Source organism: Oncorhynchus nerka, linkage group LG10 (assembly GCF_034236695.1).
Source record: "Oncorhynchus nerka isolate Pitt River linkage group LG10, Oner_Uvic_2.0, whole genome shotgun sequence".
Taxonomy (NCBI): Eukaryota; Metazoa; Chordata; class Actinopteri; order Salmoniformes; family Salmonidae; genus Oncorhynchus; species Oncorhynchus nerka.
The window spans coordinates 54,093,249-54,119,241 of record NC_088405.1 but is presented as its reverse complement, the minus strand read 5'-3'; the positions used below and the strand labels follow the sequence as shown (position 1 = coordinate 54,119,241).

The 25,993-nt window shown below is 44.4% G+C and overlaps 1 protein-coding gene across 3 annotated transcripts in view; it reads left to right on the top strand.

Moving 5' to 3' along the window:
• Positions 1 to 25,993, top strand: part of LOC115135606 (leucine-rich repeat and calponin homology domain-containing protein 2-like) — an 85,354-nt gene continuing 59,361 nt past the window's right edge. The window contains exon 1 of one of the 3 annotated variants that reach the window (XR_010464895.1): positions 1 to 295. Coding sequence is in view for 2 of the 3 variants with exons in the window: in XM_029670493.2 (XP_029526353.2) it covers positions 61 to 295 (235 nt within the window). In the remaining variant the exon portion in view is untranslated. The remainder of the gene's footprint in view (positions 296 to 25,993) is intronic. The other 2 variants (XM_029670493.2, XM_029670489.2) reach the window with 2 other exon arrangements.

Below are 25,993 nucleotides of genomic sequence, written 5' to 3'. Positions count from 1 at the left end.
ACTTTGTGCGCATGGGCAGAGAAACTACCACTTGTTATTATTGTAAGAATAATTCCTCTTATGAAAATGGCGTCGAGTCAGGGAGGTGTGGGAGCTGTAACTGCTCTTCCAAACCATCACTTATCCAACGGACCTCACTGGAACCCGGGGATCAACCAGCATCAGCTCCACACGGCCCGGAGTTTAGACCGCGCTCTGGAGGATGCTGTGTGCTCAGGGACGTTGAATCTTAGCGGGAGGAAGCTGAGAGACTACCCTGGACTGTGCTATGATCTTACTGATACAACGCAGGCAGGTGGGTTTCCGAAGTGCTCGCTGTTCCTGAGACCCGCTGGCTTCAGCTGGTTGAACAAATAGGCGTGCCATGCAACAAGGTAGCAAAATATGTATACAATTGAACGTGGTGCGCACTATTATATTAGCCTACCATGGGCTATTTTCACAAACAGCTCTGTTTGATGAATAGTGCAATAGACAGTATTGTATTGGCTTTCTTATCGTGGTGTCTTCGCAAGGAATAGAATGGCTGAGCTGAATGTGTAAAAATGTGCCATAGTATTCACGTTCTCTACAATTGTGATTGCAATGCCGCGGCAACTGCTTGTTTTGGTCGTTTACTCCCCAATCGCTCCCTTGTTGATACCATATGCATGAATGAAATGACAAGCACAACCAAGTCAGGGCGATATAGTGGCTTTACATTAACCTACATTTTAGATGGTGAGTAGCCTGGCTATGTGAAGCAAATTATTAGCGAATGGGAAGATGAATCGTGAAACCTTGCCCAATGAATATTTATGCATGTTCACTGAAATGCTATTTTGTCTCCGGCAGACGAAGACAAAAGATACGCCGTCTCCATAGCCACAATGATGGGTGTATAGGCGCATTACCCCCTTAGGGATGTACGAGATCGTTTTGGATTGAACAGACACATTCGTTTAATTTCTGTTGAATCATAATGTTAAGTGAATAGATATGAAATTAGTAAATGTACATTTTATTCTCAAGAGGTCAAATATCACATGTCGATTTGAGAGTACAATGTATGCTGTTCATGTGGTTGAACACATAGCAGGCCTATACTATACACTATCATACATATTAGCTTATGTATGTTTTGGCAGAATGAAGCATGAATTTGTCTTATGAAATGATGATGCTGCTGGATTCTCACACTGCAGGGTCTAATAGCCAACTGTACATCATGCATGTGGTGCCTGATTGTGTGGCCTCTGAAGCCAGGTGGTGGAATTATTGATGGTGGTGATGAGAGACAGAATGCAGTTCAACATACTGAGCTTCATGCTTGTTATTACTTGGCTGGACAATTTTTAGGGCCTTCCTCTGACACTGCCTGGTGTAGAGGTCCTGGATGGCAGGTAGCTTTGCCCCAGTGATGTACTGGGCCGTACGCACTAACCTCTGTAGTGCCTTGCGATCGGAGGCCGAGCAGTTGCCATACCAGGCAGTGATGCAAGCAGTCAGGATGGTGCAGAGGTAGAACCTTTTGAGGATCTGAGGACCCATGCCAAATCTTTTCAGTCTCCTGAGGGGGAATAGGTGTTGTCGTACCCTCTTCATGACTGTCTTGGTGTGCTTGGACCATTTTAGTTTGTTGGTGATGTGGACACCAAGGAACTTGAAGCTCTCAACCGGCTCCACTACAGCCCCGTCGATGAGAAGGGGGTGTGATCGGTCCTCTTTTTCCTGTAGTCCACAATCATCTCCTTTGTCTTGATCACGTTGAGGGAGAGGTTGTTGTCCTTGCACCACATGGCCTGGTCTCTGACCTCCTCCCTATAGGCTGTCTCGTCGTTGTCGGTGATCAGGCACTGTTGTGTCATCGGCAAACTTGATGATGGTGTTTGAGTCGTGCCTGGCTATACAGTCATGAGTGAACAGGGAGTACAGAAGGGGTCTGGGCATGCACCCCTGAGAGGCCCCTGTGTTGAGGATCAGCATGGTGAATGTGTTGTTCCCTCACCTTACCACTTGGGGGTAGCCCGTCAGGAAGTCCAGGATCCAGTTGCAGAGGGAGGTGTTTAGTCCCAGGGTGCTTAGCTTATTGATGAGGGCACTATGGTGTTGAACGCTGAGCGGCCAATAGCATTCTCACATAGGTTATTCCTTTTGTCCAGGTGGGAATGGGCAGTGTGGAGTGCAATAGAGATTGCATCATCTGTGGATCTGTTAGGGCGGTATGCAAATTGGAGTGGGTCTAGGGTTTCTGGGATAATGGTGTTGATGTGAGCCATGACCAGCCTTTTAAAGGACTTCATGGCTACAGATGTGAGTGCTACGGGTCGGTAGTCATTTAGGCAGGTTACCTTTAGTGTTCTTGGGCACAGGGACTATGGTTGTCTGCTTAAAACATGTTGGTGTTACAGACTCGGACAGGGAGAGGTTGAAAATGTCAGTGAAGACACTTGCCAGTTGGTCAGCACATGCTCGGAGTACACGTCCTGGTAATCCGTCTGGCCCTGCAGCCTTGTGAATGTTGACGTGTTTAAAGGTCTTACTCATATCAGCTGTGGAGAGCGTGATCACAGAGTCTTCCGGAACAGCTTGTGCTCTCATGCATGTTTCAGTGTTATTTGCTTCGAAACGACCGTAGAAGTCATTTAGCTCATCCGGTAGGCTCTTGTCACTGGGAAGCTCTCGGCTGTGCTTCCCTTTGTAGTAGAGGTCGATCGATATATGATTTTTCAACACCGATACCAATTATTGGAGGACCAAAAAAGCAGATACCGATTAATTGGCCAATATATATGTATTTGTAATAATGACAATTACAACAATACTGAATGGACACTTATTTTAACTTAATGTAATACATCAATAAAATCAATTTAGCCTCAAGTAGATAATGAAACATGTTCAATTTGGTTTAAATAATGCAAAAACAAAGTGTTGGAGAAGAACGTGAAAGTGCAATATGTGCTATGTAAGAAAGCTAACGTTTCAGTTCCTTGCTCAGAACATATGAAAGCTGGTGGTTCCTTTTAACACGAGTCTTCAATATTCCCAGGTAAGAAGTTTTAGGTTGTAGTTATTATAGGACTATTTCCCTCTATACCATTTGTATTTCATTAACCTTTGACTATTGGATGTTCTTATAGGCACTTTAGTATTGCCAGTGTAACAGTATAGCCTCCGTCCCTCTCCTCACTCCTCCCTGGGCTCGAACCAGCAACACAACGACAACAGCCACCACATCGAAGCAGCGTTACCCATGCAGAGCAAGGGAAACAACCACCCCAAGGCTCAGAGCGAGTGAAGTTTGAAACGCTATTAGCGCGCGCTAACTAGCCAGCCATTTCACTTCGGTCACACCAGCCTCATCTCGGGAGTTGATAGGTTTGAAGTCATAAACAGTGCAATGCTTGACGCACAACGTAGAGCTGCTGGCAAAACGCATGAAAGTGCTGTTTGAATGAATGTTTACGCGCCTGCTTCTGCCTACCACCGCTCAGTCAGATACTTAGATACTTGTGTGCTTGTATGCTCAGTCAGATTATATGCAACACAGGACACGCTAGATAATATCTAGTAATATCATCAACCATGTGTAGTTAACTAGTGATTATGATTGATTGTTTTTTATAAGATAAGTTTAATGCTAGCTAGCAACTTACCTTGGCTTACTGCATTTACGTAACAGGCAGTCTCCTTGTGGAGTGCAACGAGAGAGAGGCAGGTAATGGTTTGCAAGCCCTGCCACATCCAACGAACACCAGTGCCGGTGTAGTACGATTCGATCTTAGTCCTGTATTGATGCTTTGCCTGTTTGATAGTTCGTCTGAGGGCATAGCGGGATTTCTTAAAACAGTCCTGTAGCTTAGCATCTGCTTCATCTGACCACTTTTCTATCGTTCAAGTTATTGGTGCTTCCTGCTTTAATTTTTGCTTGTAAGCAGGAATCGGGAGGATAGAATTATGGTCAGATTTGCCAAATGGAGGGCAAGGGAGAGCTTTGTTTGCATCTCTGTGTGTGGAGTAAAGGTGGGCCAGAGTTTTTAAAAATATTTTTTATTATTATTTTTTTCCCCCCTCTGGTTTCACCTTTAACATGCTGATAGAAATTTGGTAAGATCGGTTTGTTTCCCTGCATTAAAGTCTCCGGCCACTAGGAGCACCGCCTCTGGGTGAGCGTTTTTCTGTTTGCTTGTGGCTGAATACAGCTCATTTAGTGCAGTCTTTGTGCCAGCTTCAGTCTGTGGTGGTATGTAGACAGCTACGAAATATACAAATAAAAACTCTCTAGGTAGATAGAGTATCTCATGATAAGCTGTAGACCACACTAACTCAGGCGAGCAAAACCTTGAGACTTCCTTAGATATTGTGCACCAGCTGTTTATTAATAAAAATACATAGTCCCCTCTCCCTTGTCTTACCAGATGCTGCTGTTCTATCCTGCGAGTACAGCGCACAACCAGCCGGCTGTATTTTGATAATGTTGTCATTCAGCCACGAATCCGTGAAGCATAAGATATTACAGTTTTGAATGTCCTGTTGGTAGTTTAATCTTCCACGTAGGTCATCGATTTTATTTTCCAAAGATTGCACGTTTGCTAGCAGAATGGAAGGCAGTGGGGGTTTATTCAATCGCCTATGAGTTCTCAGAAGGCAGCCTGCCCACCGGCCCCTTTTTCTCCGACTTCTCTTCACGCAAATGACGGAGATCTGGGCCTGTTCCCAGGAAAGCACTATGTTATTCAGTTTGGGCTCGTCGGACTCGTTAAAGGAAAAAAAGGATTCTGCCAGTTCGTGGTGAGTAATTGCAGTTCTGATGTCCAGAAGTTATTTTCAGTCATAAGAGACCATATCAGCAACATGTACAAAATAAGTTACAAACACCACAAAGAAACAAACAAAAAACACAATTGGATAGGAACATGTAAAACGTCAACATGCTTCTCCGGCGCCATCTTAGCTGGCAAGCCTGCAAAAATCACTGAAGCTGGTGACTCATATCTCCCTCACTAGCTTTAAGCACCAGCTGTCAGAGCAGCTTACAGATCACTGCTGCACCTGTAACTACCCCATCCCCATACTGTTATTTTATTTATTTTGCTTCTTTGCACCCCAGTATCTCTACTTGCACGCTCATCTTCTGCACATCTATCACTCCATTGTTTAATTGCTATATTGTAATTATTTCACCACAATGGCCTATTTATTTCCTTACTGCCCTTATCCTACCTCATTTGCACACACTATATATAGACTTTTTCTATTGTATTATTAACTGTATTTTTGTTTATTCCACGTGTAACTCTGTGTTGTTGTTTGTGTCGCACTGCTTTGCTTTATCTTGGCCAGGTCGCAGTTGTAAATGAGAACTTGTTCTCAACTGGCCTACCTGGTTCATTTTTTACATTTTTAAAATTTCACCTTTATTTAACCAGGTAGGCTAGTTGAGAACAAGTTCTCATTTGCAACTGCGACCTGGCCAGGATAAAGCGTAGCAATTCGACACATACAACAACACAGAGTGACACATGGAATTAACAAAACATACAGTCAATAATACAGTATAACAAAAGAAAACAAAAAGTCTATATACAGTGAGTGCAAATTAGGTAAGTTAAGGAAATAAATAGGCCATGGTGGCGAAGTAATTACAATATAGCAATTAAAACACTGGAATGATAGATCGGCAGAAGATGAATGTGCAGGTAGAGATACTGGGGTGCGAAGGAGCAAAATAAATAAATACCAGTATGGGGATGAGGTAGGTAGATAGGCTAAGTACAGGTACAGTGATCTGTAAACTGCCCTGATAGCTGGTGATTAAAGCTAGTGAGGGAGATGTGAGTCTCCAGCTTCAGAGATTTTTGCAATTCGTTCCAGTCATGGGCAGCAGAGAACTGGAAGGAAAGACGACCAAAGGAGGAATTGGCTTTGGGGGTGACCAGTGAGATATACCTGCTGGAGCGCGTGCTACGAGTGGGTGCTACTATGGTGACCAGTGAGCTGAGATAAGGCGGGGCTTTACCTAGCAGAGACTTGTAGATAACCTGTAGCCAGTGGGTTTGGCGACGAGTATAAAGCGAGGGCCAACCAACGAGAGCGTACAGGTTGCAATGGTAGGTAGTGTATGGGGCTTTGGTGACAAAACGGATGGCACTGTGATAGACTGCATCCAGTTTGTTGAGTAGAGTGTTGGAGGCTATTTTATAGATGACACCACCGAAGTCGAGGATCGGTAGGATGGTCAGTTTTACGAGGGTATGTTTGGCAGCATGAGTGAAGGATGCTTTGTTGCGATTCTAGATTTAATTTTGGATTGGAGATGCTTAATGTGAGTCTGGAAGGAGAGTTTACAGTCTAACCAGACACCTAGGTATTTGTAGTTGTCCACATATTCTAAGTCAGAACCATCCAGAGTAGTGATGCTGGACGGGCGAGCAGGTGCGGGCAGCGATCAATTGAAAAGCATGCATTTAGTTTTACTTGCGTTTAAGAGCAGTTGGAGGCCACGGAAGGAGAGTTGTATGGCATTGAAGCTCGTCTGGAGGTTAGTTAACACAGTGTCCAAGGAGGCGCCAGAAGTATACAGAATGGTGTTGTCTGCGTAGAGGTGGATCAGAGAATCACCAGCAGCAAGAGCAACATCGTTGATGTATACAGAAAAGAGAGTCGGCCCGAGAATTGAACCCTGTGGCACACCCATAGAGACTGTCAGAGGTCCAGACAACAGGCCCTCCGATTTGACACACTGAACTCTATCAGAGAAGTAGTTGGTAAACCAGGCGAGGCAATCATTTGAGAAACCAAGGCTGTCGAGTCTGCCAATAAGAATGTTGTGATTGACAGATTCGAAAGCCTTGGCCAGGTCAATGAATACGGCTGCACAGTAATGTCTCTTATCGATGGCGGTTATGATATCGTTTAGGACCTTGAGCGTGGCTGAGGTGCACCCATGACCAGCTCTGAAACCAGATTGCATAGCGGAGAAGGTATGGTGGGATTCGAAATGGTCAGTAATCTGTTTGTTAACTTCGCTTTCGAAGACCTTAGAAAGACAGGGTAGGATAGATATAGGTCTGTAGCAGTTTGGGTCTAGAGTGTCACCCCCTTTGAAGAGGGGGATGACCGCGGCAGCTTTCCAAACTTTGGAAATCTCAGACGATACGACAGAGGTTGAACAGGCTAGTAATAGGGGTTGCAACAATTTCGGCAGATAATTTTAGAAAGAGAGGGTCCAGATTGTCTAGCCCTAGTCTGTCTAGTACAGACTTAGCCTGCAGAGTTCTGTATTACTCTCTATCTTTGCAGTAGATTGCAACACCGCCCCCTTTGGCAGTTCTATCTTGGCGGAAAACGTTATAGTTAGCAATGGAGATTTCAGGGTTTTTGGTGGTTTTCCTAAGCCAGGATTCAGACACTGCTAAGACCTCTGGGTTGGCAGAGTGTGCTAAAGCAGTGAGTAAAACAAACTTAGGGAGTAGGCTTCTAATGTTAACATGCATGAACCCAAGGCTTTTACTTTTACAGAAGTCAACAAATGAGAGCACCTGGGGGGTGGGAGTGGAGCTAGGCACTGCAGGACCTGGATTAACCTCCACATCACCAGAGGAACAGAGGAGAAGTAGGATAAGGGCACGGCTAAAGACTATGCAAACTGACCGTCTAGCACGTTCAGAACAGAGTAAAAGGAGCAGGGTTCTGGGCATGATTGCATAGATTCAAGTCATAGTGTACAGACAAAGGTAAGGTAGGATGTGAGTACATTGGAGGTAAACCTAGGCATTGAGTAATGAAGAGAGAGATGTAGTCTCTAGAGATGTTTAAACCAGGTGATGTCATCGCATGTGTAGGAGGTGAAACAACATGGTTGGTTAAGGCATATTGAGCAGGGCTAGAGGCTCTACAGTGAAATAAGACAGTAATCACTAACCAGGACAGTAATGGACAAGGCATATTGATATTAGAGAGAGTCATGCGTAGCCAAGTGAACATATGGGTCCAGTGAGTGGTTGGGCTGGCTGGGGACACGGCGATTCAGACAGTTAGCAGGCTAGCAAGCTAACAGTTAGTAGGCCGGAGCTAAACAAGCTAGCAGCTAGTAGACCAGGGCAAGCTAGCAGTTAGCAGGCCGGGTTAGCAAGCAAGCAGTTAGCATGGGCTAGCAGTTAGTTGACCAGGGCAAGCTAGCAGTTAGCAGAACGGGTTAGCAAGCAAGCAGTTAGCAAGGGCTAGCAGTTAGCAGACCAGGCAGGCAAGCTAGCAGTTAGCAGACCGGGTTCGCAAGCAAAGCAGTTAGCAAGGGCTAGCAGTTAGCAGACCAGGCAGGCAAGCTAGCAGTTAGCAGACCAGGGCCCGGCAGTTTAGCAGTTAGCAGACCGGGTTAGCAAGCAAGCAGATAGCAGGGGCTAGAAAGTTAGCCTTTGGGGGGGGGGGCGTCGCAATGGGGGTAAGTCTGTTTTTGCCTCTTCGTGCGGTGACGTCGATAGACCAGTCGTTGAATTAGTAGGGTTCCAAGTAGCTCTAGGTAGCTAGCAGGCCGATATTGTAGCCCAGGAGTATGCTTCTGTGGTAGCACAGGAGCCCTGGCCGGGCTAGCTTCAAGCTAAATTGGTGCTTGCTCTGGGATGGAAACACTAGACAGGAGTAGTCATCCGGGATTGCGGTTAGCTAGTTGTGAAGATCCAGATGAAAATTTTCAGTTTGCGGTAGGATATTCGGGGATAAAAATAACAGGTCCGTTATGCTCTGGTTAGAGTCACGTTGTTCGAACTATCGAGAGCTTTCCGAGCTGAAGGTTAGCTGATGACCGCTGGCAATGGATTGCTGACTGATAGCTGGTAGTTAGTTGGCTAGCTTCAGTTGAGGGATTCCAGATCCGAAGTAAATATAAAAACTTTAGGAAAAAGAAATGCAGATCCACACCACATTGGGTGAGGCGGGTTGCATGAGAGTATTTAGATGATGAGGTTTAGCAAAATAATTTAAAGGATATGCGACGAAAAATATGTAAAACGATATATACAAGGGACACGACAGGACAAACACGTCTGACTGCTACACCATCTTGGCATCTTAAATGAAGGTGAAATAAAAAAAAAAGCCTGCTGACACCGTTGGTAGACCTCAGAAAAGCAAACAGTTACTGAATGTACTGAACAAGACAAATATTCCTTTCAATCTTTTACCAAGATTTGAGCAGAGATGCATATTTAGTTTATATATTTTTTTTTTTAAAGAACCACCTGTCAGGAGGATGCAGATAAATGATTGTTGACATCGATTAAGCATAATGATTATGGCTCTAGATTGTAGGAAAAAGTAGTGTCATGTGCTTGAATTTTTTTTAAGTTCGACAAATTTAGCCCACCTCCAGTCCACCCCAAAGCCTTCCTCACGTAATTTGTGCCCCCTCAGATTATGGTGGTGCATGACTCCCCTGGTGTTCAGTACTGTAGTGGGATGAGTCTCAATTCTTCTGTGAATAGGACAGTGATCTAGTATGACAATGATTCTAAAGGGCTATTCATAATGTGCGTGTTATGTAAAGTTGTCTGTTTTGGTTGCAGTCGTCTGCTGTCAAGGCCTCTGATGGAGTTAGTGCCCATGTGTTAAAACAAAACTAGCTGTTTCTGGGTCAACCCCCTGTCAGCTCCTGAATTAACACACCCACTGTTTCTAAACAAGTCACTAGTTTCAGAGGAACAGAGTCTTCCTTTTGCAAACCCAGGGTAACGAACTCAAGAGGAAGTGACTGTATAGGAGTTGGTTTGTGTTTCTGTGTGTTTGTATTTGTTCTTTGGGTGTCTGTAATTATGTCATTGCATGGTCTTGGTGGGCAATGTAGGCTACTCGGGTGAGCTAGTTGACAAATGCAAACACATCAGGCAGTGTGGCTGCCTGATGTCTCATAACAAATGAAGGGGAAATGGCAAACACCAGCCTAGTCAGATTGAAAATAGCTCCTAGCCTGTGATGTTAGGGAAATTATTTAAATTGGGTTTCACAAAGGTCTTAGTTAAAATGAATACAGAGTAATAAAGTTCATTCCCACTGGGCACATACTGGTTTCTGTTGAACCAACATGGAATAGAAATTGATTTGAGGTCTGTGCCCAGTAGGTTGTGATTTATTGTGTACATTTAGGTAAAGAATTGTGTCCTATATGCAAGAGTCCCCTCTACTTATACTGAACAAATATATCAATTAAATGCAACATGCAAGAATTTCAAAGATTTTACTAAGTTACAGTTCATATAAGGAAATCAGTCAATTGAAATATATTAGGCACTAATCTATGGATTTCACATGACTGCGAATACAGATATGCATCTGTTGGTCACAGATACCTTAAAAAAAGTAGGGGCCTGAATCAGAAAACCAGTCAGTATCTGGTGTGACCACCATTTGCCTCATGGAGTGTGACACCTCCTTCGCATAGAGTTGATCAGGCTGTTGATTGTGGCCTGTGGAATGTTGTCCCACTCCTCGTCAATGGCTGTGCAAAGTTGCTGGATATTGGCAGGAACTGGAACACGCTGTCGTACACATCGATCCAGAGCATCCCAAACATACTCAATGGGTGACATGCCTGGTGAGTATTCAGGCCATGGAAGAACTGTGACATTTTCAGCTTCCAGGAATTGTTTACAGATCCTTGCGACATGGAGCCGTGTGGATGAATGGCATGACAATGAGCCTCAGGATCTCGTTGCGGTATCTCTGGATTCAAACTGCCATAGATAGAATGCAATTGTGTTCGTTGTCCATAGCTTATGCCTGCCAATACCATAACCTCACCGCTACCATGGGGCACTCTGTTCACAACGTTGACATCAGAAAACCACTCACACACACGACCCAATTCACATGGTCTGCAGTTGTGAGGCCGGTTGGACGTACTGCCAAATTCTCTAAAACAATGTTGGAGGCGGCTTATGGTAGAGAAATTAACATTAAATTCTCTGGCAACCGCTTTAGTGGACATTCCTGCAGTCAGCATTCCAATTGCACGCTCTCAACTTGAGACATCTGTGGCATTGTGTTGTGACAATTGCACATTTTAGAGTGGCCTTTTACTGTCTCCAGCACAAGTAGCACCTGTGTAATGATCATGCTGTTTAATCAACTTATTGATATGCCACACCTGTCAGGTGGATGGATTATCTTGAGAAAGGATAACTCACTAACAGGGATGTAACAAATGTGTGCACAATTAGAGAGAAATAAGCTTTTTGTGTGTATGAAACATTTCTGTGATTTAAAAAAAATATATATATTAGCTCATGAAACATGGGACCAACACTTTACATGTTGCCTTTTATATATATATTTTTTCAGTGTAGATAGGAGAGACCTACAGTATGCCTACTAGACTGCCTCAGAGATGTTCATTTATTCTCGCCTACTTTGAAGTGCTGTGTTTGAATTATACATGGAATGTTCCTTCAGCCAGCTAACGAGATACTTGTTGGGTCTATTTTTGGAACGAGATGCATTTGTTAGCTGCTAAAAACAAACATACTAAAGTCACAGTGATCAGTTCAACAAATGATCTGACCGACTTCGATCTTGTGACATGATGACCGTGTGAGTTGGTTTCAGCACATCATAGTAAGTGTTAAGTGTATACTGTTGCTATGGTCTATCACTGGACAAGAATACCAGAGCGACGTGTATACATTTAAAAAACATTTTTTTTTTTAAATGCATCATACCGAGTCATGAGAAGCTGTGAATACAGGAAGTTTGTGTGCACTATTTCTGGCATGGCTGTGTGTGTGTGTGTGTGTGTGTGTAGTGGTGACCGAGCAGGCTTATTGTCTTATCAGGTAGGATGTAATGTTCCTGTCAAAGGCAAGACCTGCCAGTGACAAGTTACTTGGCGAGTTATTTAAGTGTAAGGATAGTGAGGACCTGTGAAAGAAGAGAGATATGCCATCCATGTTGACATTGAACGCATGGAGTGTTGATAGTGATTTAGAGTGTTGTTGCAGACATTATGTAAGGCAAGAAGCCGATTGGCTGAATATATTGCTATGGGTGTGGTGTGTTTGGTCAGTGCTGCTACATTCACCTTTTTCTCTGTGCTACAAAAGGATATGTTTGCTGTAGATTAGTGCTGCTAAAGGAAGTGAGGACAAGCAGATGGATAAAGAAGGCTGTTTTGGTTTTATAGAAGGTGCATTTCCATTCACACATGATTGTAACACCTTGTAGTGTAGAATGTGAGGATAGGTGAACAGTGGCGAAAAAGGCTTTTGCGTAAAAGGAAAAGGCTCTGCCATTTATTTATTTTTTTGCCATTTTCCACAAGGGATTCCTCTTGATGATGACTTTGTCATATTTGAGAGAGAAAAAAAATGAAAGGCATACAATGTTTAAGCTGGCATTATCCAATTCTCCATTAAATCTCAACTGGCAGATGGAGATAGTCCTGTTCAAAGAACACTGTTGGGATGAAAGGAGAAATGCGTCAGTTGCATGGATAATGTGTTCTATTTCTACGCTGATTTTAAGTCCAAGTACATGACTTCTGGTTCAGAAAAAGAAACCTCTCTATTTTAGTTTTAGGATGATTGAGTCAGTAGCGCTTTGAATAGCAGTTGACAGACGGATCATGTAAAGTGAAGGTTTTAATGATTGTGATTTCTTTATCCAAGATGCTTCAAGTCAGTAGACAATTCTTGCACATGACACTGACAGTTATGACATGAAAATAATTGTCATTAGTTCAGAAAAACACATTTATAGATTGATGGTTGGATGAACCAGGGCAGGCACTTCTTCTCTCTTCTTCAGGAGGATCTGTTCATGGTAATTTCCATGTAGAAGGACACATGAGCACCAGGGCATTTCCATGTAAAAGGACACATGAGCACCAGGGCATTTCCATGTAAAAGGACACATGAGCACCAGGGCGTTTCCATGGAAAAGGACACATGAGCACCAGGGCGTTTCCATGGAAAAGGACACATGAGCACCAGGGCGTTTCCATGGAAAAGGACACATGAGCACCAGGGCGTTTCCATGGAAAAGGACACATGAGCACCAGGGCGTTTCCATGGAAAAGGACACATGAGCACCAGGGCGTTTCCATGGAAAAGGACACATGAGCACCAGGCCGTTTCCATGGAAAAGGACACATGAGCACCAGGGCGTTTCCATGGAAAAGGACACATGAGCACCAGGGCGTTTCCATGGAAAAGGACACATGAGCACCAGGGCGTTCCCATGGAAAAGGACACATGAGCACCAGGGCGTTCCCATGGAAAAGGACACATGAGCACCAGGGCGTTCCCATGGAAAAGGACACATGAGCACCAGGGCGTTCCCATGGAAAAGGACACATGAGCACCAGGGCGTTTCCATGGAAAAGGGACACATGAGCTCCAGGGCGTTTCCATGGAAAAGGACACATGAGCACCAGGGCGTTTCCATGGAAAAGGACACATGAGCACCAGGCCAAAAGGCGAGCACCAGGGCGTTTCCATGGAAAAGGACACATGAGCACCCGTTTCCATGGAAAGGGACAGGGCGTTTCCATGGAAAAGGACACATGAGCACCAGGGCGTTTCCCATGTAAAGGGCACATGAGCACCAGGGCGTTTCCCATGTAAAAGGGCACATGAGCACCAGGGCGTTTCCCAAAGGCACATGAGCACCAAAAAAGGACAGGGCGTTTCCATGTAAAAGGACGCATGAGCACCAGGAGCACCAGGGCGTTTCCCATGTAAAAGGACACATGAGCACCAGGGCGTTTCCCATGTAAAAGGACACATGAGCACCAGGGCGTTTCCCATGTAAAAGGACACATGAGCACAAGGGCGTTTCCCATGTAAAAGGACACATGAGCACCAGGGCGTTTCCCATGTAAAAGGACACATGAGCACCAGGGCATGTAAAAGGACACATGAGCACCAGGGCGTTTCCCATGTAAAAGGACACATGAGCACCAGGGCGTTTCCCATGTAAAAGACACATGAGCACCAGGGCGTTTCCCATGTAAAAGGACACATGAGCACCAGGGCGTTTCCCATGTAAAAGGACACATGAGCACCAGGGCGTTTCCCATGTAAAAGGACACATGAGCACCAATGGAAAAGGGGTCTTAGTCTAAAGACTTTTTCTGCTTGATGTTTTCTATCAGAAATACATCAAAACACAATCCTGTTGAAGTAAAGACCCCTGACAACTAATATCAACACTTTTATATATAGTTTGGGAGAAATTCCGTTACCAAACATTTTGCACCACCATCAAACCCTGCACCTATACACTATCCCCAAAATCCACCACCCCATCCCACTACTTTGTCCCTAAACAACCCCTTCTCTCATCTCAAAACTTCCTGTAGATTTTCTGAACTAAAATATCTCTTACATTTCTCTGCTGCTGCAACTACCACATCTATCTTCTGTGATTTCCGCTCCTTCAGCGCAGTGCAGTTGATCAACATGGCTATAAATGCAAGAAATCCAATCTTACTTAAACGTGTACTTTCTGGATCTCTCTCTCGTCAGGCCTACTCACTGGGTGTCTCCGGGTCAAATCACTCATGCTTGGGCTATCCTCTACTCTCTTCACTGCGTCAGCATAGGAAACTTATTGCCCCACGCAAACTCTGGCACTCTCTCAACCTGTTTCTCTCTCACAGGGTACTTCAAATCAGCAAGTGTGGCAACTGGCGCAAATACCTTAGGTGATGCAACTGGCCACAATGCTTCATCAAGTGCCACGACTGGCCCAAATGCCACTCTCTCTGACTATGCCCTCCTGCACATTTCTCACATCATGGGTTCTTCTTTCTACACACTGCTGCAACATGTCCGAATCCTTGGCACCTAAAGCAACATAGTGGGCCCGGGATTCTTTTGTTGTTGTCAAAGACTCCAGCCACCCAAGTCATAGACTGTTCTCTCTGCTACATGTACAAATGACCTCGGCTAACCTGTACCCCCGCACATTGACTTGGTTTTCGGTACCCCCTGTATACAGTAGAGCCTCCTTATTGATATGTAATCTTATTGTGTTACTTTTTATATATTTTTTTATTATTTAGCAAATATTTTCTTTACTCTATTTCTTGAACTGCATTGTTGATTTAAGGGCTTGTACGTAAGCATTTCACAGTAAGGTCTGCACCTGTTGTACTCAGTGCATGTGACACTTGAGAAACTATAGCGGTTTCTCAATATGCATATTACCGTGCTCCATGCTCTGAGTGCGTTCTCCAAGGACGTTCTTATGAGGACGAGAGTGTGGATAACGCATAAAACATGGATGTATTAATATATCACGATATGCCCGATGATTCTGTTTTGTCATTGTATGCAGTAGCGTTAATATTTATCTTCCCTGGAACTAAGGGGCCTAGCCCAAACCATGAAAAACAGCCCCAGACCATTATTCCTCCTCCATCAAACTTTACAGTTGGCACTATGCATTCGGGCAGGTGGAGTTCTCCTGGCATCCGCCAAACCCAGATGTGTGATTCATCACTTCAGAGAAGGTGTTTCCACTGTTCCAGAGTCCAATGGCAGTGAGCTTTACACCCACTCCAGCCGACGCTTGGCAATGCGCATGGTAATCTTTGGCTTATGTGCAGCTGCTCGGCCTTGGAAACCCATTTCATGAAGCTTGCTTCCAGAGGCAGTTTGGAACTCGGTAGGGAGTGTTGCAACCGAGGATAGAATTTTTATGCGGTACACGTTTCATGACTCAGGGGTCCCAATTTGTGAGCTGGAATCCACTCTATCCAAAAATTTATCCAAACTCTTCTCTGGTAGGATTCTACCACACCTGTCACCGCAGGTAGACCCACTTCGTCCTGGTCTGGCTCAACTTCAGAGTGCTCACCCACTGCCAACCTACTCCACTTCGAGATCATCAAGGTTCTGAGGAAAGCAAGAAGACGTAACGTGACGTTTTTACTTGGTTTATATTCAGGAGATGAAGATGTGTACTCCGGAGATAAAGGTCTAATCTTAGCGACATTCTTAACAGGTCATTGGGCTTGGGCCAGGAAACACGAGAAATGGACAATAGACCGGTGGATATCTGTCCTTTTGGTCTGAGTCCAAATTTGAGATTTTTGGTTCCAACCACCGTGTCTTTGTGAGATGCAGAGTAGGTGAACGGATGATCTCCATGTGTGGTTCTCACCACGGAGGAGGTGGTGTAATGTTGTGTGGGTGCTTTGCTGGGACCCTGTCAGTGATGTATTTAGAATTCAAGGCACAGCATGTCTACCACAGCATTCTGCAGCGATACGCCATCCCATCTGGTTTGTACTTAGTGGGATTATCATTTGGTTTTCAGCACAACAATGTCCCAACACACCTCCAGTCTAAGGGCTATCTGACCAAGAAGGAGAGTGATGGAGTGCTGCATCAGATGACCTAGCCTCCACAATCACCCAACCTCAACCCAATTGAGATGGTTTGGGATGAGTTGGACCGCAGAGTGAAGAAAAAGCAGCCAACAAGTGCTCAGCATATGTGGGAACTCCTTCAAGACTTGTGAAGCTGGTTGAATGCCAAGAGTGTGCAAATCTGTCATCAAGGCAAAAGGTGGGTACTTTGAAGAATCTCAAATATAAAATATATATTTGGATTGGTTTAACAATTTTTTTAAACTACATGATTCTGTGTGTTATTTCATAGTTTGATGTCTTCACTATTTTTCCATAATGTAGAAAATAGTAAAATAAAGAAACTCTTGAGAGTAGGTGTGTCCAAACTTTTGACTGGTACTGTTGACTGGCACATAGGGCGGGGCGCACAATTGGCTCAGGGTCGTCCGGTTTGGCCGGGGTAGGTCGTCATTGTAAATAAGAATGTGTTCTTAACGGACTTGCCTACTTAAATAAAATAAAAATAAAGAAATGTATTCAGACCCTTTGCTATGAGACTCAATTGAGCTCAGGTGCATCCCATTTTACATTGATCATCCTTGATGTTTCTACAACTTGATTGGAGTCCACCTGTGGTAAATTCAATTGATTGTACATAATTAGGAAAGGCACACACCTGTCTACATAAGGTCCCACAGTTGACGGTGCATGTCTGAGCAAAAACAAAGCCATAAGGTCGAAGGTATTGTCCATAGAGCTCCGCGACGGGATTGTGTCGAGGAACAAATTTGGGGAAGGGTACCAACAACTTTCTGCAGCATTGAAGGGCCCCAAGAACACAGTGGCCTCCATCATTCTTAAATGGAAGAGGTTTGGGACCACCAAGACTCTTCCTAGAGCTGGCTGCTTGGGCAAATTGAGCAAACGGGTGAGAAGGGCCTTGGTCAGGGAGGTGACCAAGAACCCAATGGTCATTGTGACAGAGCTCCAGATTTCCTCTCTGGAGCTGGGAGAACCTTCCAGAAGGACAACCATCTCTGCAACACTCCACCAATCAGGCATTTTATGGTAGAGTGGCATTTTATGGTCGGAAGTCACTCTTCAGTGGAAGGCATATGACAGCCTGCTTGGAGTTTGCCAAAAGGCACCTAAAGACTCTCAAACCATGAGAAAAAAGATTGTCTGGTCTGATGAAACCAAGATTTAAATCTTTGGCCTCAATGCCAAGTGTCACACCTGGAGGAAACCTATCACCATCCCTACGGTGAGTCATGGTGGTGGCAGCATCATGCTGTGGGGATGTTTTTCAGCGGCAGGGACTGGTCGACAAGTCAGGTGTGAGGGAATGATGAATGGAGCAAAGTACAGGGAGATCCTTGATGAAAACCTGCTCCAGAGTGCTCAGGACCTCAGACTGGGGCGAAGGTTCACCTTCCAACAGGACGACGACCCTAAGTACACAGCCAAGACAAGTGGCTTCGGGACAAGTCTCTGAATGTCCTTGAGTGGCCCAGCCAGAGCCCGGACTTGAACCTGCTCGAACATCCCTGGAGAGACCTTAAAATAGCCGTGCAGCGACGCTCCCCATCCAGCCTGACCGAGTTTGAAAGGATCTGCAGAGAAGATTTGGAGAAACTCTCCAAATACAGGTGTGCCAAGCTTGTATCGTCATCCAAGAAGACTCGAGGCTGTAATTACTGCCAAAGGTGCTTCACCCAAGTACTGACTAAAGGGTCTGATGACTTATGTAAATAAGGTATTACTGTTTTATTTGTAATATATTTGCAAACATTTCTTAACCTGGTTTTTGTTTTGTCATTATGGTGGATTGTGTGTAGCTTAAGGAACAATTAACTTTCCCCCCCTTTTTTTTGGAATAAGGCTGATTCAAAAAATGAGGAAAAGGTCAAGGGGTCTGAATACTTTTCGAATGCACTGTAGACGCACCCTATGTTTGAATAAAATCAATTATACAGTATCTAGGCTAATTTGACTGATGCTTTAAGCACTGAAATTTAAAAATGAAGACACACAAATGACTAAAGAGGCAGCCAGAAACCAATACGACCTAACCAGAAGAAAAAACACAGTTCCCCACTGCTGCTAGCCTTCGTGGATTCTGCCACACCAGCGGTCAGCAACCTTTTCCATTTGGAATGCCATGTTATTGTACCATTTCCACTGATCCGTGTGCTAGTTAGGATTTCATATGCACATTTTGGAACAGTTTCAATTAATTATTTTTTAAAAAGTCTTCATATAGCGAAATCAATGTCATGTGCTTAATACAAATTATATCTCAATTAACATTATACAACTCTAAAAGTAACTTATTGCCATTACCAATATGTAAAAATTGCCTACATAAAGCCAACAAAAACATTGCAGCCCGCAGGTAGAAAATATCCTTATTAAAAATAAATATCCTATAAATCACTTTGGCTATGCATGGCCTGTCAGCAAGGAACTTGAAACATTGTATCAACTAACTTGGATACAGCCGGAGGTTCACTCTAGCAACATTGTGTAAAATGGTCTGAGCCCCCAGTTTCCTGTGCCAGCAGTCTCTGTACAGACAGACACAGCTATAGGCTAATTGCGCAAGAGATGAGTAATCAGGTAGGCATTTTTTTCTTCTTCACAGGATCATCCCAGCAGCCTCAGCAATGGACTAGTCCACTGAGACGGGTGTGAATCAGACCGGTGTCTCGTGCGCCATAACATTTGAAAAAAAATATATATATATATTTGCCACTGCTCGACTAAAAAAATCTATCGACCAAACAATCGACATGTCAACTCTTGACAGAACCCCTGATGACGACAGAACCCCTGATGAGAGAACCCCTGATGACAGAACCCTGTATATAACCCTGTATATAATATACTCCACCTCCTAGGTGGAATGCTCAGCAGACAGAACTCTCAAACAGAATCATCAAAGATGGAATGCTGGAGCATGAAACCACACCACAGAATACAATCAGAGTACTTTGAGAATGCTTCACAACTTAGAGCAGCACAGCAACAGTGTTGTAAAATAATTAGAAGAAAAATGCTATTTCCATTGTTCTTTAGTGGTTGGGTTCTTGCAGGAGCTGTCAACATAGACCTAGGCCATGTGTTCATGCAAAACTCATGAGATGGAGCTTGTGTTTGTGTGTCGTATTTACGTGAGATGCATACAAAGACCGAGAAAGGCAAGGTGTGTGTGTTTGCAGTATGTTGTTGACAGTTTGCTGGCAGTTCAGTTTGTTTTCCCATGGTAATGTGTGAGAGCTGTAAGCCGATGCCCTGACCTTGTAGAGAGGCTGGAGAGCAGATGCCCAACCTGCCAGATGTTTGAGCCAACATGCTGCTGCATGACCCTACTCTACGCTATGCAACTCTACCCTACCCCAAAGGGCACCAACACACTGCACTGCACATACAGGAGAACGAGAGAGACTTTCCCTCCAACAAAAAACAATGATAGGATGGGGGTAACTGCTGTAGATATAGGATATTTGAACATGAACATTTGGTTATGTTATTGTTTGATTTTGTCGTGACTCCTGAGCACTATAGTATTTCCCTGTCAGTTGAAATTTGTCTACAGTGGTGAAGCTTGACTCTCTGTCATGTGATCACTTACAACCAATGAAAACAAAAGAGGGTAATTATACTGAACACCAATACTCCCTCCATATACACATGTAAACACTCTTAGATTTTCCCAGCCGACCAAATCGCACAACCCACTACTCCCACACACACACATATAAATACACATTCCGCTGGCTCCAGAATGCTAACACTTTCCCATTTTACACACACGTATTGACTCATGAAGCTGCCACACTCTTGGCAATCTGATTAGGATTTTCACAGATGGCTGAAACTCATGTTTTGTCCCTAGGGGTTTTGTGTAGATTTGCTAGTCTGCGTCAACATGTCTGGGGGAAAAACTGTCTGAACACATGCATGCCTGTCAGACAGGCCAGAGTTCTATTGTTACATATTTTGCTGATGAAGTCTACGTGCTCATTGTTAACATACAATAACATTAAAGAGAATCAAATATCAGTCTTTTTGCCAGTGACAATATTATATTTCCAAAACTGTTGATTTATACATTTTATGCCACTTTTGCATTAATTGACACTTATCCATGCTAGTCCATTGACACTTATCCACGCTAGTCCATTGACACTTATCCACGCTAGTCCATTGACACTTATCCACGCTAGTCCATTGACACTTATCCACGCTAGTCCATTGACACTTATCCACGCTAGTCCATTGACACTTATCCACGCTAGTCCATTGACACTTATCCACGCTAGTCCATTGACACTTATCCACGCTAGTCCCATTGACACTTATCCACGCTAGTCCATTGACACTTATCCACGCTAGTCCATTGACACTTATCCATGCTAGTCTACTAATTTGTTACAAGTAACAGAAAGGATCATGTGAGAAGGTTAATCCAGTACACAAAATGAAATGATGGAGGCCTATATTAGGCGAGAGGAGCTCTCACCGTCACCCCCCTGTTTCTGTTGATGCCCGGTATGCTTTAGACTGCTGATAATTCTATTAAGGACAGAATTCTATTAGGGAGTTTTATCTCGGTCCAAATGAATGTGATTAGCTGAGGAGAACATTGCTTAGAATGTGTTTAATTTGGAGCCATGTGTGTGCTGTGGTAACTTCAGAGGGCCATGTGTGCGGAGCAACTGCCCACACGTCATCTCCCTCGATCAGCAGCTAGCATTCTGGAGGCACACATCAAATTAGCCCAGCAGCCCCAGTCAAACAACCACTGATACGATAATGTCTCCTTTGTTAAGCTGCTTTGCAGGAAAGGCAAACGGACTGAGTTTCTACATTTCATTGGAGCCAATCTCTCTTGCTCCATACAATGTACCATGTTTGCATAATGCATTTTAAGACAGAATTTATACTAAAAACTGAATTGAAAGGAGATGTTCCAGTAAAAGGTGACATTTTGTGCCTCCTCTTCATCCACCAGCAGTGTGCTACCCTAACCTTGGTGATACATGGCAGCCATTTTGCAGCCTAGTACACCCCACCCCACTCCACTCTACCGGAGGGGTAATTATCTGATGTTTGAACCAGATAGTATGAGCTAAATGTCATGGTTTGGTTAAGTCTAGTTCATACGTCCACTAAAATCAAGCCTTACCTATTCACATATCAAGCCTATCTCAAGGCTAATTTACATCGGTCTGTTGCGAGACGATAGACCACATCCACTGGAGAAGGTGTGACTGGGGCATTACCTATTACCTAAGTTCATTCAATCCTCCTACCTCCTCCTGCTCTCAGCGTCACTACAAACCAGGCTTCATCTATTAGTCTGAATGTCCTTTGAATAAAAGAGCCCTTTCTGGACTTGATGAAGAGGCTGCAGCATGATTGTTTGGCTGGGGGGGTAGTCAGCCGTGTTTTGCTGGAACTCTGTGGGCACTAACAAATGGACAAAGGGCCTGCTGTCTGCCTGCTTCCCTGCTCCTGCCACAGATGGCGTTTGGTCAGGGGCAAGGATGGAGACAGAAACGGACAGCATCACAAAAGCAAAGCAGCACTCTTCTCCCCACCCCCTTCGTCATCAACCCCGTGCGCATCAAACGCTCCCCAAACAATAGTGGCTAGGTCTTTGTTGAGCCTGGGGGGTGGCTCCCCTTCATGTACAGATGGGAGCCGGCATCATCAAAACTTCCAGTTGTAGAAGAGGGCCAGGGCCAACTTTGGTCTTCCCCTCAGGGGGAAAGGGGAATGTCTGTTAGTTTTATTTAATGGGAGAGATCCCTTTGCCTTTCCATTCACAGCACATTCACCCGACCTATCTCTTCCTGCACATATTAGCAGAAGAGCGACGTGATGCTCGAGTTGGTCACTCTCATATCGGTCCCTTATGTCTGTCTAGCCGGTCTGTCTGCTCCCATGATCCTCTCTGTCTTTCCCCCAGCTTTGTCTGTGTATCTCTCTCTGTCAGTCAGCCATTCCTCACTGTCTGTGTCTGTGGGTAAGGTCTGGGTTATGTTGAGTCAGTCCGTGGAAAGGGGAATACCTAGTCAGATGTACAACTGAAATGTGTCTTCTGCATTTAACCCAACCCCTCTGAATCAGAGAGGTGCGGGGGGCTGCCTTAATCGACATCCACGTCATCTTGGCCTGGGGAACTGTGGGTTAACTGCCTTGCTCAGGGGCAGAACGACAGATTTATATCTTGTCAGCTCGGGGATTCTAATCAGCAACCTTTAAGTTACTGGCCCAACGCTCCAGGTAGCTAGGCCCTGTGTGCCTGGGCCATGTGAGAGAACAAAGGCATGTAGGATGGACTTCTCTCACACGGTGCTCCCATGCAGCGCTCCTACCTTCTGACATCACAGGATTGGGACGAGGGGGTAATATCTGCACACGCATACGTGCATTTTGGATGCGTTTTCATGCCAGAAAGGGGAAATCAATGCACACCTGTGCTGTACAACATGAATGATGCATGTAGGAAGAATATCTCTCAGTATAGAATTGGCCGCAAAGCCTTTACTAGCTGTTAAAGATGTGTCGGACACCTTAAGCCTCCCATTAGGGGGTCCGAGAGAGAATTTATCTGTCTGTATGTTTATTCATTTTTATTTTATTTAACCTTTTATTCAACTAGGCAAGTCAGTTAAGAACACATTCTTATTTACAATCACGGCCTACCCCGGCCTAACCCGGACGACGCTGGGCCAATTGTGCTCCGCCCTATGGGACTCCCAATCCCGGCCGGTTGTGATGCAGCCTGGAATCAAACTAGGGTCTGGAGTGACGCCTCTGGCACTGCGATGCGGTGCCTTAGACCGCTGCACGACTCGGGGGCCCTAATATGTCTCTGTGTTTAGCCTGAGAGACTGAGATCAAGACCGTATTGGCTATGTGTTTGTGTGGGATAGAAAAGAGATTTCTCCTGAATCTATAGGACTCTACATACATACAGTACTTCCCAAAAGCCAATAGTTTATTTGGTGCTGCTGTACTTATGTATTAATGGAGATGGTGTGTGTGTGTGTGTGTGTGTGTGAGCAGCCATAAAAAGAGTAATTGGAAAGCCTGTGCTGTGTGTGTTTACCAGGGGCTGTGCAGCTCCTTAAACGGGTCTCTAATTACTGTATCAGCTCAGGCCCTAGCACACACAGGCCCACATGGGCCAATTAAACCTGCATCAGCAGAGACGCATCACCAGCACACACACACACATGACAATATGTGTGTCGAAGTGCATGAGTTTCTGGGAATGGGTGTGTCTTTAATGCCTCTCATAAATGCGTCAAGAGTTTGTGTGAATGAACACATTTCTCTTTAGAAACCGTGCAAACACAGCATAAATCGACTCGCAATCTTCGAATGTTTATGAGATGTGGGTGCAAGGACATGAGATAATTTAAGGTCCATCTAGTGACCTAGCAGGGTTCCAGTCTAACTTTTTTTTTTTTTCGGTTGGTGGCACCAACCCATGATTTGGTCGCACCATTTTTGGTTGTTGTTGTGGCGTATAGTTACATTGTTGCTTCTGTTTGCTCTGAGGAAACAATCTAATCTTATTTCTGAAAGTCGCGTTTTCATTCAACTGGCTTCTTAGAAGGTCATTCACAGTGCTTTATTAAGAAGTGAAATAGACTACTGAGATGGTTTTCAACAAATGTTTTATTTGACATGGTGTGATTTCAAAATATTTGAATGTGCAACCTAATCCAGTGATGGTCGTGAATTGTAAATTGACAATGTTATATTTTACTGTTAAAATAGGGCTCCAGAATGTTCCGATTATTTTTTTTGTAGTTGTTGTTCAGTAGATATATTTGCCTGCATCTATGCGCACTGATATCGAAGGCTACTTATTCGGGGCTAATTCACCACCTCAGTAAGTGGAAACACAAAACACATTAGCTAGATCGCTAACTCTAAAAATAATAGCCACTGCTAATAGCCATGCATTAATCTAACAGTACATGTAATGTCCCAAATAACTTTGCAGTTGTAGCCTAGACTACTACCTAATGAGGCCTATGCAATCGCAAAATGACGGACGTGCATTTTGCGCGCTCTGTACCTCAAAGCCATATCAAATATATTGGTTGTAAAATAGTCGCTATTGAGCTCAAGCATTATACCTACACAAAACTGAGAACCTCTTCAACTGTGACAACAGTTTCTGTGTTTTCCCCCGCAATTGGATTTTAAAATGTTATACAGTCAGACCACATTTTCTTTCTCACTGGGCAGCTGTATCGTGGTGTCACCGACCGTAGCTAGTGACGTGGCCCGTTTTTTCCTCCCCTCCCAAGATTATATTTCAAGTAGGATAACAGCTAACACAAGAAATAACTAATATTGGTAGCCATATACACTGAGTGTACAAAACATTAGGAAAACCTTTCTAATATTGAGTTGCACCCACTTTTGCCCTCAGAACAGCCTCAGTTAGGGGCATTGGCAAGGTTTTGAAAGTGTTCCACAGGGATGCTGCCCATGTTGACTCTGTTTCCCACAGTTGTGTCAAGTTGGCCTGGTGTCCTTTGGATGGTGGACCATTCTTGAGATCACATGGGGAAACTTGAGTGTAAAAAACCCCAGCAGTGTTGCAGTTCTTGACACACTCAAACCGGTGCACCTGGCACCTACTACCATAGCCCGTTCAAAGTTACTTTAAATCTGTTGTCTTGCCCATTCACCCTCTGAATGGAACACATACACAATCCATGCCTCAATTGTCTCAAGGCTTAAACATCCTTCTTTAACCCGTCTCCTCCCCTTCATCTACACTGATTTGAAGTGGATTTAACAAGTAACATCAATAAAGGATCATAACTTTCACCTGGTCAGTCTGTCATGGAAAGAGCAGGTGTTCCTAATGTTTTGTGCACTCGGTGTAGACGTCACTGTGATTACAAGTCTACTCAACGGGGAGAGCATTAACGGCAACAACACTGAGACACAGTGTCCCTCGCTCCTGCTATCCCACAATGCCGTGGGAAGTAGCTACAAGTGTAGCCAATGTCAGGGGGTGACAGTCACAGCAAGCACACTCATGCAACGCATACGAGCACTCTTCAGTACTTTCATAAAAAACAAACAGCTGTCAGTTTTACTAACTGAAACTGTACAATTATTCCGTGTGTAAAATGAACCGTGAAATCTGACTCATCCTCTCTGGCCAAATCCAAACTCTCTCACTAGTTCAATGGTAAACGCGTCAATAAAACGGGTTGCTACTGCGACCCGTAAAACGAGGAAGTAGCCAGGAGCCAATCGAAAGACTGGGCGGGTTTTGCCTGGGCGGTTCTTGCATGCTCAGGTAAGAACCGTCCAGGGCGGGTCGCAGTCAGACCATATTGAGCGAAACCGGTACTGGGGCAGACAGAAACTTTAATTACAGGAATCATGAGCACCTTATCATGGTTTTAGCCTCCCCCCAAAAATCTGATGTTTTTAAGTGAGGTGACCATGTGCAATGTTCAGCTCGCACTGATGCCAATAATTAAAATCAAATGGTCACAGTTTGGAGCCCCGCTTTGGTCAGGACTATTTTTCATTCTGATTAAATCACCTAAAAACAGAGTATGTAGGTCAAGGTTGTGGTGATTAATGAGGGCTGGGGGTTGCATCTCTGTT